Raw genomic sequence first — 12,387 nt, forward strand, 5'->3', positions numbered from 1 at the left:
GTATATATATCCTTTAGATATCTCATTAATGGATTGACCACCATTTTTCGCCCTCAATACCTACTCTCTCTCACTCATTCTCCACATTAGCAGTCCCCATCATTGTGGTTCTTTGTTTCTTTGTTTCAACACAAGGGACTATGTATTGTTTTGTATACTAACTGTACAAGTTTTTTACTGGTAATACCAAAAAAATTCAACAGATTATGAATAAATAAATGAAAAAGCAGGACATGGTGCTTCAGTCAAACCTGAACTTACAATCAACTTGAAAATTGAAACTATGAATGTATTGCACAACCAAATAAGCTTAGTTCTTGATCTGATTAAAAAGGTATTAACAAACCAACCAACAATCACACTATGTGTGTATTACAAATATCAACTGCCAAATGGATAAAAGAAGAGATAAAGCTACCTATACAACCACACAGTCACTCTCAATGAAAAGCTGAAAGTTAGCTCCATGTTAATCATCTTCCTTTGCCTTGCTTCTTAGCCAATCTCTCTAAGCAGAGAACACAGAAGTCTAGGTTAGATGCATTCCAATTACTTGAATTATTTTCTCACCCTCAATCCATGGACAATATCATTAACAACTGTCTGCCAGAACCTCGGTTACAAACTTATAATCAATTGGAGAAAAACCGACAAAGGTAAAATAAAAATAACAGAGGGCGGAATAATTATGCTATAAAATCCACTCCTTGGTGACTCAGCAATAGACTTATTATCACTGGGTGCTGCGTGTTAATCCTCCCCGTGTCATGTTTCTGTGCAAATGTATGATTCCATATCAGTTGAGTTGTTGGAAAAAACCGAAATGTGAATGGTTAGACAAAATAAGCAAAAGGACTTAAATTTCAATATTAAGCCAGCAAAAAGGCTTCAAATTCATAAATTTCACATCCTCAATCCTTTATTCTTTTGTTTCATGGATCTGCTTATGTCCTAGTTTAACTAGTTAAGAAGACAATTAATGGCAACAACAAATCTTAAAGGCAAATAATACAAGGTTATACCCTGTTTGGAATCTGGATAACTCAGATAAATAAAGATCACGCAATACTGGTTCACCTTTAAATTAGGATTCGAACCCACGTCTCTACAGTCGAATCTCTGCATAGCTACTAACTGAGTTGGCTTAACGGAACTGTTCTACCACATTTTATGGACTAGAGTCTTGACGCACACCTACTCGTGTGCATGTTAAGTCACTTTTTAGAAGATACAGCATTAATGCTGTATAATGCTGTTATTATTTAGAATAATATAGAGAAAAGAGAATCTTTCAGGTTTTTAATAACTATCCATTAAAAAATGCATTCTAACTTTATTTAAATAATAAAAAGAGAAATGTTATACTGTTTTAAAATAACTATCCACTACCAGTAATATCCTATTCTTAAGGTTAGGATTTATTTGTTCTGAAGATACTAGAACACCCATTTGAAACTTGAAACTTGAAACTTGTGCACAAACATGTCACGAATAGTTCCTAGTCTCAGAATCATTTACTGAAAAAAGCAAGCTATAGTACCCCATTGAATAAAAAGCACAATAATGTGACCAAAAAAGGGAGGGGGAAAAAGTACCTCCCAGAAACAAGCTGTTGCTGAGCACTGTTCATAGAGCTCTTCACATTGCTGAAACGTTTGGCTTTTGTCTCTTGTTCTTTGTCCACGCGCATTGCAGCTACCTCCTTCTCCATGACAGCTACTTCCCTTCGCATCTTCTTTGCCTCAACTTCCATAGCTTTGGTCAATGTATCCACTTTCTTTGCTAGCATCTGAAAGATAATGATCATTTTGCAACAATCAGCTAAGATTGCATTGGTCAATAAGAAAACTAAGATTAAAATCAAAAACAGGTTACCAAAATTACTAACCTCAATGGCATCGTCTTTATCTTTTAGGATTTGATCTTTTTCATTACCAGCTTTCCTCAACACTAGGACCTCTTTCTGCAGAAAATCATACAAAACTCCTGGAACGCTATCCTCTGCATCTACTAATGGGAAGTCATTTGGCTTATCATCCAAACTTCCTTTCCAATTATTGTTTTCCTCTTTGTCTTTAGTTCTTTCAGAAGACTGGTTAAATGAGGAACTTGGAGGCTTTCCATTTAGAAGAATTTTACTCCTTTCTAGTGACCTAGAACCACCATCGAAAGACTTAGATGCACCTTTAGCATTCTTTAAAATTGTGCTGGAGGACACAGAGGACCTTATTTGAAAGGATGATGTTCTCTTGGTCAGAAACCCATTAGAATTCAGTTTGGATATGTTATCAGCTCCACCTAGAGATAGTCGTCGGGAAGACCCATTGCTAGTAGAAGGCCCATTGCTAACACATCTTCCCTCTGAAGTTCCGCGATTAATACTGTTAGAAGTTTCTCTCAAACTCTCTTGTAGCACTTTAAGCCGTAATTGATATTTTTCCTGAAAATTGTAAAAGGTTTACCTTGAGTAATTGAAGAACTTATCTCCTAAGTTAATACATTCAGGCTGTAAGACCAGATTATTACTTTTAACTGTGCTTCATACTTTGCAGTGCGGTCAGCTGTAGCAAGCTTTTCCCGAAGTTGCTGCATTTCTCCCTGCAAGAACGTAGTTTAATAAAATATGGAAACTGTTAAAAGGAAATTTTTTAATTTACAGTTAAAGAAAAAGCAACAAAGGACTAATTAAAAGTTATCCACCTGTAAGAATCGTCGCTCTTCAAGCCATTGTTTGACAGGCATCACTTTGTCATTAGCATCTTTCCATTCATTTGCCACTACTGTGGCTACTCTGTTAGCTGTTACCTTGGCACGGGCCAACTCCCGATCAAGAGTTTTTCTTTCTTCCTGAGTGTAAAACAGCCCGTGCAAAAACTCTTAACTAGAAGCAAAAAAAGCATAAAGAGTAAAGCAACTGGAAAAGTAAACTGTGCAAATTTAACAAGTTACATTCATTTCTTGAAATTTTCGTTGATAATCTCTCACAGCATTTGCAGCTGCCCCCCCTGCAAGGACAGCCTCCTCTAGTTCCCTCACAGTTTGGGTCAGCTTTTCAACCTCTGCCACCTTTAGTCTAAGCATTTTATCCAAAATTTTGTTTTCTTCCTGGGAGAGGTGATGGGGATATCAAGTACAAAAATGTTACATGTAACAGCTTACTCTGTATATCTTTAAATAGAAAAACATACAAGATTGCAAATACCTGGCAAATCTCAATCTGTTTCATTAGCTCTTGATTTTTATTTTGGAGATCATCCACCATGGAGGCCTTAGCCAAGGCTACCTGAACGGTCCTTTCAGCTTCAAGAAGAGCTGCTTCTTTAGATTTCGTAAGACGATCTAAGGCTCTGTTATCATCTTGAAGTTTAGCAATCTGCAAGAAACAAACCAGATAAAACAAGGACAAGAATCACCTATGTCAAGCCAGCCTCATTCTTCTTTAACCGGTATTTTCACATAGGAATTACCATCCGAAGTAGAAAAACAAGGCAATAGATACCTCTTGCCGAGCAAGCTTGAGTTCAGCCTCTAACGGGGCTAGAATGGCTTCTATAGGAGGCATGTCATCATCCTTCTGTGCAGCATGGACCCTTCGAAGAGTAGCTTCAGCTGCAAACTGAGCTGCCATCGATGCTTTTTTTTCATCATTGATTTTCTTTATTTCAAGATTCTGCAAGAAATACTCGGTTGAGTAAACATATCACAACATGAAAAAAAATTACTCATCCTTAAGGTTGATAAAGGCTCCAAGGCATACTTTGCTTTCTAGAAGATTTTCTGTTAACTTCAGCTTCCCATCAACCTTAGACAATTCTTCAGTAAGCTACAGCGCAGGCAAAAAACAGAAAAAGTTAATTTTTAAGCTAACAAATAGTATTACTTGACTCATTAACTAGTTGCAGTAACATGAATAGAAATGATTATGCATCTATACGGCTCAAAATAATGACTAAGCAGAAACAGTTATCGGGAAACAAATCATTTCAACAATTAAGGTTAAAAATACAAATCCAGAAAATAAGTCCACTTTCACCCCATAATTCAGCCAAAACATCATGACTTCAAAATAATGACCAACCAAACACAAATAATCATTGGGAAACAAATCATTCCAACAATTAAGGTTAAAAATACAAATCCAGCAAATAATTCCACTTTCACCCCCTAATTCAGCCAAAACATAATTGCTACGCATATATATGATACAAAAACGAATCAAATGGAATAACGACTCTAGAAGAAAATTCAAATCAATATCATCAAGTTGTAAACACTAAAAACATACATGTAAAAAATGCTTTATAGAAAAGAATAAAAGCATTTTCTCTTAAGACAAGTAGTAAACAATTAATAATCAATCAGAACAAAGATAATTATCCCGAGCAAAATTAAAAACCAAAAACCTCCAAAATTAGCAAGAATCAAAGTTTGCATAATCATAACAATAACCACACGATAACTTCCGAAATTCAAAACTAATTGTGAACATAACAAAACGTAAAATCATAATCAACCTCTTCAACGGCTTTTTCTCTCAATCGTTCAGAGTGTTTCAAGGCTTTGATCTCAGCTTGTGCTTCTGATAATTCCCTATCCTTATCTGCAATCACACAGCTAAATTCAACAAACACGAAACAAAAATCAAGTCAAAAACTAGTCAGATCGAACTACATTCTCACACCTCTAACATCATTCTCAAGTCGATTAAGCTCCATCTTCACCGGATCCGAACCGTGAAGCAAGTTCATGAACTCATCCGCATCCAAACTAGGCCTCATGGAATGCTGACGTCTCCTGGACGAGTTCTTCCCTTCTTTAAACGATCCAGAAACCGTCAACGGAGTCGGCGTGACGACAACCGTGGCCTCCATTCCTACGTCACCGGAAAATTCCGCCATGGCCGATCTAAAAAACTGACACGCACATCCAAATTCTCGTAGGTTGTAGATTCTCAATGCAAAGAGAGAGAAAATGCAGGTGTGAGAATGGAGAAGAAGAAGTTAGTTTTAGAGAGAGAAAATGCAGTTGTGAGAATGGAGGAGGAGAAGGAGAAGAAGAAGTTAGTTTTAGAGAGAGAAAGTTGGAGATAGATAGTTTCATAGTTAATGAGTATGAATTTAAACCCAGTTTAGTTTATTTGGAGAGTGAGTGAGTGATTAAAGAAAAGTGATTAATTAATGAATGAATGTATGGCTATTGGCTAGTTACTTGTTGTTAAGCAGACCAAAACTGTGTGACAGAGAAAGATAGTAAACTATTCGTTCATTATCAGTTTAACATGTAGCGTAATGCGCACTCCATGCAATGTGTTGTTTACGATATGGGAGTGTCATGCGCGGGTCGGCGTAGGATAGTGAATGGGTCATTTCTTAGAGAAGTAGAATGAATTAGGTGGTAAAGGAATTTGGATGGCCCCTAACCATAACGGTTAACAAAAATGTTGAATTCAAATATAAAAGGATTAGAAATCGTGAAAACATTGGATTTCTAAAAGGACAACGCGTTTACAATATACAGGGGTGACAAACGAGCATATTTGTCCGGTTTAGAATCGTTTCGTAGAATTCTGTAAAAAAAAAAAGATGGAACGGACATAGTTGAGAATGATGACCTACAACACATGATCGTCTCACAAAAAAGTGAGTATGGAACAAGAAAAGCCCGCGAACACTCATCTTTTAAGCCTAAAAATATAAAATTTTATATTAATCATTATTCCTGCAAAAGTCTGCAAAGAAAACGGGACGGACACATTAGAGAGCAAGAGTCTAAATTCTTGACCCGTCCCGCACTAAAGTGCGGGGAAAACGGAAATGTCTAACGGATCGGATTCATTTTGCCACACCTACACATATATCTGATGTCTTAAGGTTTTAAGTGGTAATGCGACGTCTTTTTCTTATGTGAACATGGATCGGATCCACAAGTGTAAGTAGGAGTGGTAAAATGAGTGTGACTCGTCGGACCTATACATAAATTTTGGTTTGAAAAAGTACACTATCGACTTCATTCACCTTCACTTTTTTTTTATTATAGACAACAACTTTATTTATATATTTTTATTATATTCTATTTTTTTACTATAGATTTAAACATAAGGATAGTTTGTCATTCTTGATGGATATAAATTCTAAAAGAAATATTAATTATAAATAAATAATTATGAAAAAATGAACTATAAATGTTTGTCTTATTCAATTAGTTAAAATGAATGTATGATATATATTTAAATTAGGTTGGAGCTTTGTCTTCATCGAGACTGGGCCTGCATATATGTTGTCAAATGTTAGTTATGAGCTCATATGCAAATGTTGGAAAGAAGGTTCGTTTGATAATCATCCACCAAGTTTTGAATCTTTGTTTAGATTTTATATTTCTTCATTCATACACTTGGCAATTGATTAGCCTATCATTGATTATGTCAATTGATTTGATTAAAGTAGTAGATAAAGTACAATGATTAATAATTTAAATATCAAATCAAATTAAAGAAAATAATGCTCAACATTGCCTTCTTTATTGTGGTGTATGCTAGCATTTTGGGCAAATAAAGGAGGAGATACTTAGATCAAAGGTCCCGTTTCTTTATTTCTAAAGTTGTTGGTAATAGGATCGAGCTTTTTTTTTGAATGATAACATTTCCTTGTATCAATCTAGTTTTATTATCTCAGGTCATAGCATCTAATATTAGTGTTGCTCTGGTTCACCCCATGTTTAAAATAAAAGGTAAAAAAGGTTTTTATTTCTATCACGGTCAATCTTGAAGAAACCTATGACCAGCTTAATAAATTGTGGGTTGGGTGGGTTATAAGAGACTCTAATAAATGAATTCCTAACTAAGATGATGAGTATTGTAAAATATCCTAATGATATTTGGTTTATGGTGTTTTTTTTTCCAAATATGTTAGATCTCTAATTTTTTATTTATCGAATTATTTGAATCATTATATTTTGCATATTTATTTAATTATTTGTGATTAATTAAATATGTGAGCGAGGGTGTGTACCCTTGAGTTAAAGGTATAGAGATGTTCGTAGATGATAAATAGAAGTGGGTCAGAATTATTAGAAATTATTTTAGTAATAATAATTTATTAATTTTAATTAATTAAAACGAAAATAGAGTTTTTGGGGTGAAAGTGGGAATTGAGGAGAAAATAATAGGAGGAAGGAACAATTATTTTGTTAGTAGGAGAGAAAAATATAATTAAGAGTTATTTTGTCCTAATTATATACTATAATAAGAGAAATTTATGAATAGTCTATTTTGTCGGTACATAGAAACTAAAGAAAAGACAAAGAGATCAAAGGGCTAAAAAGAGGAAGAGACTTGGAGTGGAGAAGAAAAAGTTCTACCGGAAAGCAAAATTTTGCTGCTAGGAGTATCTGATAAAGGGGGAGAATAGCTTTCAATAAGATTTATGTTGTGGATGAATTTTGATTGTATGTAATAATTGACAAATTTGCGCACTATTCGTGACTTATTTTTATATTTTGATACTTGATGTTTTTCCATCATTGTTGCATTGTCGAAGGTTTTTCAAATCAATGATTTTCATGAAAATAATAGAATTTATGTGTTAAATTGGATTTTAACCATGGGGTAATCGTAGTATGTCTAATTTTGAACGTCTGGTTTTTTACAGAATCGAAATCGGAGTTCCAGTGGTCCTCCAATCGTGAAAATCACATTCTAATTTTTGAAGGTCTATAAGTCGTCGCTTAGCGATGGAGGTCCTCTCGTAGCGAGACGCTCCAGCGGCGAAATTCTTTTTTTTTAATCATAACTTGAGTTCCGTAACTCGGAACAAGATGCGGTTCGAAATGTTGGAAAACTAACGTGAGTTACTATCAATTGATAATAATTTTAGAGGTTGAATGTGTTGTGATAACATGAGTAATTTTTTAGAATGATTATTCAATATTATTTGATCGATTAAATGTCGAGTTGTACGAGTTTGAGGAATATATTTTATGAGATGTGAAAATGTTTGAATATGTTGCTATGACAAGATGTTAAGCGTTGAGAATAAGTATGAAATATGAGAATATTGTGAATATGAATTATTTTGAGTTATGTTTATTTTATTGTTGCATGTTTGAAATATAATCATGTTGAGATGAATTATTAATATGCTTGTGTTGCACTGTTGATTGATAATGTGTGTTTTGTAATTTTGGTATGATGTAATCCAGAGAGGGGATTACTCGAGTTGCCAATATATTTATGTTAGGATCAGAGAGGGGTCTTAATGCATTGATTTGATTATATGACCATGCATCATAAGAGTTGTGTCAAGAGGCGTGTCTGCTAGTTCGAATAGGAGACTAGTGGCTTGTCTCAAGCTCAGAGAGGGGACTTGGAGCTCAGAGAGGGGACTCGGAGCTCAGTGAGGGGACTCGGGTTCGTAGAGATTGGAATCTGGTTAGTATGAAGAATCAAATGTTGAGTTGGTACCACATGCATATGCATAGAGTTTCATATTCAAGTCGTATTGCATAATGAGTTATTTGTATAATTGTTGAGTTGTGATTGATTGATGAGTTTGGGTGTGAGATTGTGATGCGATATATTGTGAATGAAATTGTATGGAGAATGTTGTGTTATTCTCATACCATGCAGTATATGTGTGTTATTATTGTTTGTGATTTCTCACCCCTTTATTGTTGATGTGGTCTGTGCTCTTCTTCGGAGTACAAATAAGCAAGTAACTGAATATGAGCTTAGAGTGGAGGATGGCATGAGGTTGTTTCTTCTTTTTATTTTTGCATTTAGTTTATGGGCTCTGATATGTAACACTGAAAAATATTTTCGAGCTTTTTCCTAATCTTTCGTTAGAGAGTTGTTGTATACTCTCATGGTTGATGTTTTGAAGTTTTGAAAAAATTGCATTTTATGATTTCGTTTATTTTATAAAGTCTTAGAAATTAAATGATTTATTAATTGCGTGCTTTGTTGATGATAAATTCTGTTGCGATGATACCTTAAGTGAAGGCGAGCATGCGAAGACACCCTAAGAGGAGGTGTTGATTATTGTTAGTGTTTGTTAAAGTGTTACATGGTATGTATGTTTTGAAAAGAGAATGTGTGACACAATATTTGATTGTGTGAATACTATGATTTTCGTATATATTTATGCATAGAGGAAATAGGATGTTACATAGTTGGTATCATAGTAGTTTGGTCCATTCGGCCAGATTTTTGTACTGTTATTTATTCCCTAGTACGTGACATGTGTGAGAAACACTATCGATACTCATTTGTTTTTCTAACCTCTTGTCTGTAGGAGAAGGATTGAAATATGTAGGGGAGAAGCTTCTCCTTCTATGAGATGTTTCAGGTGTCGAGAGGTTGTCCATTATGTCGTTGGTTGCAAGAGTGCAAGTTGTCTGGTGAGTCAGTGAGGTTCCCAGAGTTTGTTGAGGATGATGATATATTTGTATAAGCTAAGAAAGTAAGAGAGTTCATAATGGATGGTGCACAAGTGTTGGTGATGTTAGCCTTTTTAGAAGCCAAATACAAAGGAGTAGTTTGTGATATGTTGGTTGTTTGTGATTTCCCATAAGTGTTTCCTGAAGACATTTATGATTTTCTGCCAGAGTGTAACTTTGAGTTTACTATCGACTTAGTACCTGGTACTAGTCCGGTATCGATGGCTCCTTATAGGATGTATGCTTCAGAGTTAAGTGAATTGAAGAAGCAACCGGGAGATCTAATTGAAAAGAAGTTTATTCGTCCAAGTGTTTCACTATGGGGTGCGTCGATGTTGTTAGTCAGGAAAAAATATGGTAGTATGAGGTTGTGTGTCGACTACCGACAATTGAACAAAGTAAATATTAAGAAAAACTATCCACTTCCAATGATTAATGATTTGATGGGCTAATTAGTAGGTGCTCGTGTTTTCAGCAAGAATGATTTTAGATTCGGGTATCATCAGGTTCGTGTAAAGGCTGAAGATATTCTAAAGACTGCGTTTAGAATGAGATATGGTCATTACGAGTATTTAGTGATGTCGTTCAGTGTGTCTAATGCTCCTGGTGTATTCATGGAGTATATGAGTAGGATCTTTCATCAGTATTTAGTCAAGTTTGTAGTTGTGTTCATCAACGACATCCTAATTTATTCGAAGTCAAATGAAAAGCATATAGATCATTTGAGATTGGTATTGAAGATTTTGCAAGAGAATAAGTTATATGCTAAATTGTTTAAATGATAGTTTTGGTTGAAGGAAATGAGTTTCCTTGGTCATGTGATTTCTAGTGGAGGGATTGTTGTTGATCCTTTAAAGGTTAATGTTGTGCTACAGTGGGAGACTCTGAAGTCTGTTACTAAGATTCGAAGTTTTCTTGAGTTGGTTGGTTATTATCGCAGGTTTATGGAAGGTTTTTATAAGTTAGATTTTTTGTTAACACAGATAACGAGGAAAGGTCGGTCTTTTGTCTAGGATGCTTTGTATGAATAAAGTTTCCAAGAGCTCAAGAAGAAGTTGGCGTCGGCTCCTGTTCTGATTTTTATGAGTCCAGTTGAGTCTTTTATTGTGTATTCTGATGCTTCTTAAACAGGCCTTGGAGGTGTATTAATGCAGAATTAACAAGTTGTGGCTTATGCTTCTAGACAGTTGAGATTTCATGAGAGGAATTATCTTACGCGTGATCTTGAGTTGGCCACAATGGTATTCATATTGAAGATTTGGAGGCACTATAAGTTTGACTTCAGATTTGAGGTGTTCAGTGTTCACAAGAGTGTGAAATATTTAGTTGATCATAATGAATTGAATATGAGGCAGAAGAGATGGATCGAGTTTCTGAAAGGTTATGATTTTGACTTGAGATACCATCCTGGTAAGTCTAATGTTGTAGTTGGCGCATTGAGCAGGAAGTCTTTGCATATGTCATGTTGATAGTTCGAGAGTTATACTTTTTCTGACTTTCTAATCATAGCTATACTTTTTATCATCTTCTTCATTCCATTGTGCTTCAGGTTTAGGTATAACAAAACCATCTGCATTAGTCATGGTTATTTCCATAGGACCATCTTGGATGACTTTCCATACTTTCCTATCAATAGAGTTGATATGGATACGCATACAATCTTTCCAATAACTATAATTTTCATCGGTAAAAATAGGCGCCCTATTGTACGCCCCTTTAGGATCGTTACTCATTTTCTAAAAAGTTATATGTGAAGCACTAGATGAACTGACGCTCGTGATACCACTTGTTAGACGATAGTACCGATCTAGAAGAGGGGTTGAATAGATCCGTTTTTGAAATTTAGCGTTTTTTAAAAATGTTTTCAACTGTTATTATAATCGTCTAAACGATTCGTTAATGGAAAGATCGAATATGCGTAAAACCGAATGGAATAACTAAGATAGAGAGATAATCAACCACTATCTAAATCAATTAATTAACTACTATAATCCTTGATATCGTTACCTCTAATAATGCTTAAACACAATAAGAGATCAAGACAATATTACTAAGTTTGTGTGAGATTAATTTTATCGAACACTTGGTGTGCACTCCACACCAAGTTTCAATTTCACTCAAGTTTAATATGCAGAATTTTACTCAGTTGCAATCAAAGTCATTGCAACAATTTATCGAACAGTTACTATGCACACCAATCAAGCGATATTGATTTTATGATTAATTTCAGACAAACGTAATTAATGCAGAATTTAAGGAGTTAAGAGATAGAGAGAACAAGATTGGATTTGTTGAGGAAGTGATCGGGAGAATAACAAGTGTACTATTTTGCCGATGTAGTAATAATAGGGATGTTTCCCAAAGATCGATCTCGAGGATTACGCAACAATATATGTGTCAATAGCCACTCAATTGAACAAAAGTAATAATTGGGGTTTTGTAAAATTTACTATAAGGGAAAATAAAACAAAATAAATATTTTCACAGATGATAATAATATGTCAAGGATGGTGTGTAAAAATCTCATGTAATGACCCTTGAGTGTATATCTCCTTAACAATGAGAATTGTTTCAATTACCGGATCTTAAGATTGTTTCCCCCCAAGACCTCAGAGGGAAACCTTTGGTATTCAACCTAACCTCCAAGTCCTCAGGTGATTATGATGAAACCAAGTAATTTTAATTTAACAAGAATAATCCGGTAACCATAGGGCATCCCTAGTCCTATGTGATATCTACTATAATTTCACTGTATAAACACCTTAACAATTGCAATTCTGCTAATCATTAACCATACATCAATCCTGATTTTTCTGATAAAGAAGGCATTACGCAAATTACACAGTAAAATTGATAACAAATAACATATATTAAGGAAATTACAACATCAGAGTCATTACACGATCAATTCAGGGACACCCCCTGGCATTGGGGGGTTTAGTCTCTCATATTATT

The 12,387-nt window shown here is 34.8% G+C and overlaps 1 protein-coding gene across 1 annotated transcript; it reads right to left on the bottom strand.

The window, feature by feature from the left end:
* Window positions 1-240: 240 nt before the first annotated feature.
* Window positions 241-5,233, bottom strand: LOC127100934 (microtubule-associated protein 70-2). Its single transcript, XM_051038244.1, has 11 exons — window positions 4,682-5,233; window positions 4,515-4,600; window positions 3,758-3,823; window positions 3,500-3,670; window positions 3,203-3,373; window positions 2,950-3,105; window positions 2,701-2,847; window positions 2,527-2,598; window positions 1,889-2,440; window positions 1,596-1,789; window positions 241-773 (listed from the first exon to the last, which is right to left on the bottom strand). The coding sequence occupies exons 1-11, from the start codon at window positions 4,896-4,898 to the stop codon at window positions 734-736; spliced, it is 1,872 nt and encodes a 623-aa protein (XP_050894201.1). The 5' UTR covers window positions 4,899-5,233; the 3' UTR covers window positions 241-733.
* Window positions 5,234-12,387: the final 7,154 nt, after the last annotated feature.

The sequence above is a fragment of the Lathyrus oleraceus genome, chromosome 7 (assembly GCF_024323335.1).
Source record: "Lathyrus oleraceus cultivar Zhongwan6 chromosome 7, CAAS_Psat_ZW6_1.0, whole genome shotgun sequence".
In the NCBI taxonomy this organism is placed as follows: domain Eukaryota; kingdom Viridiplantae; phylum Streptophyta; class Magnoliopsida; order Fabales; family Fabaceae; genus Lathyrus; species Lathyrus oleraceus.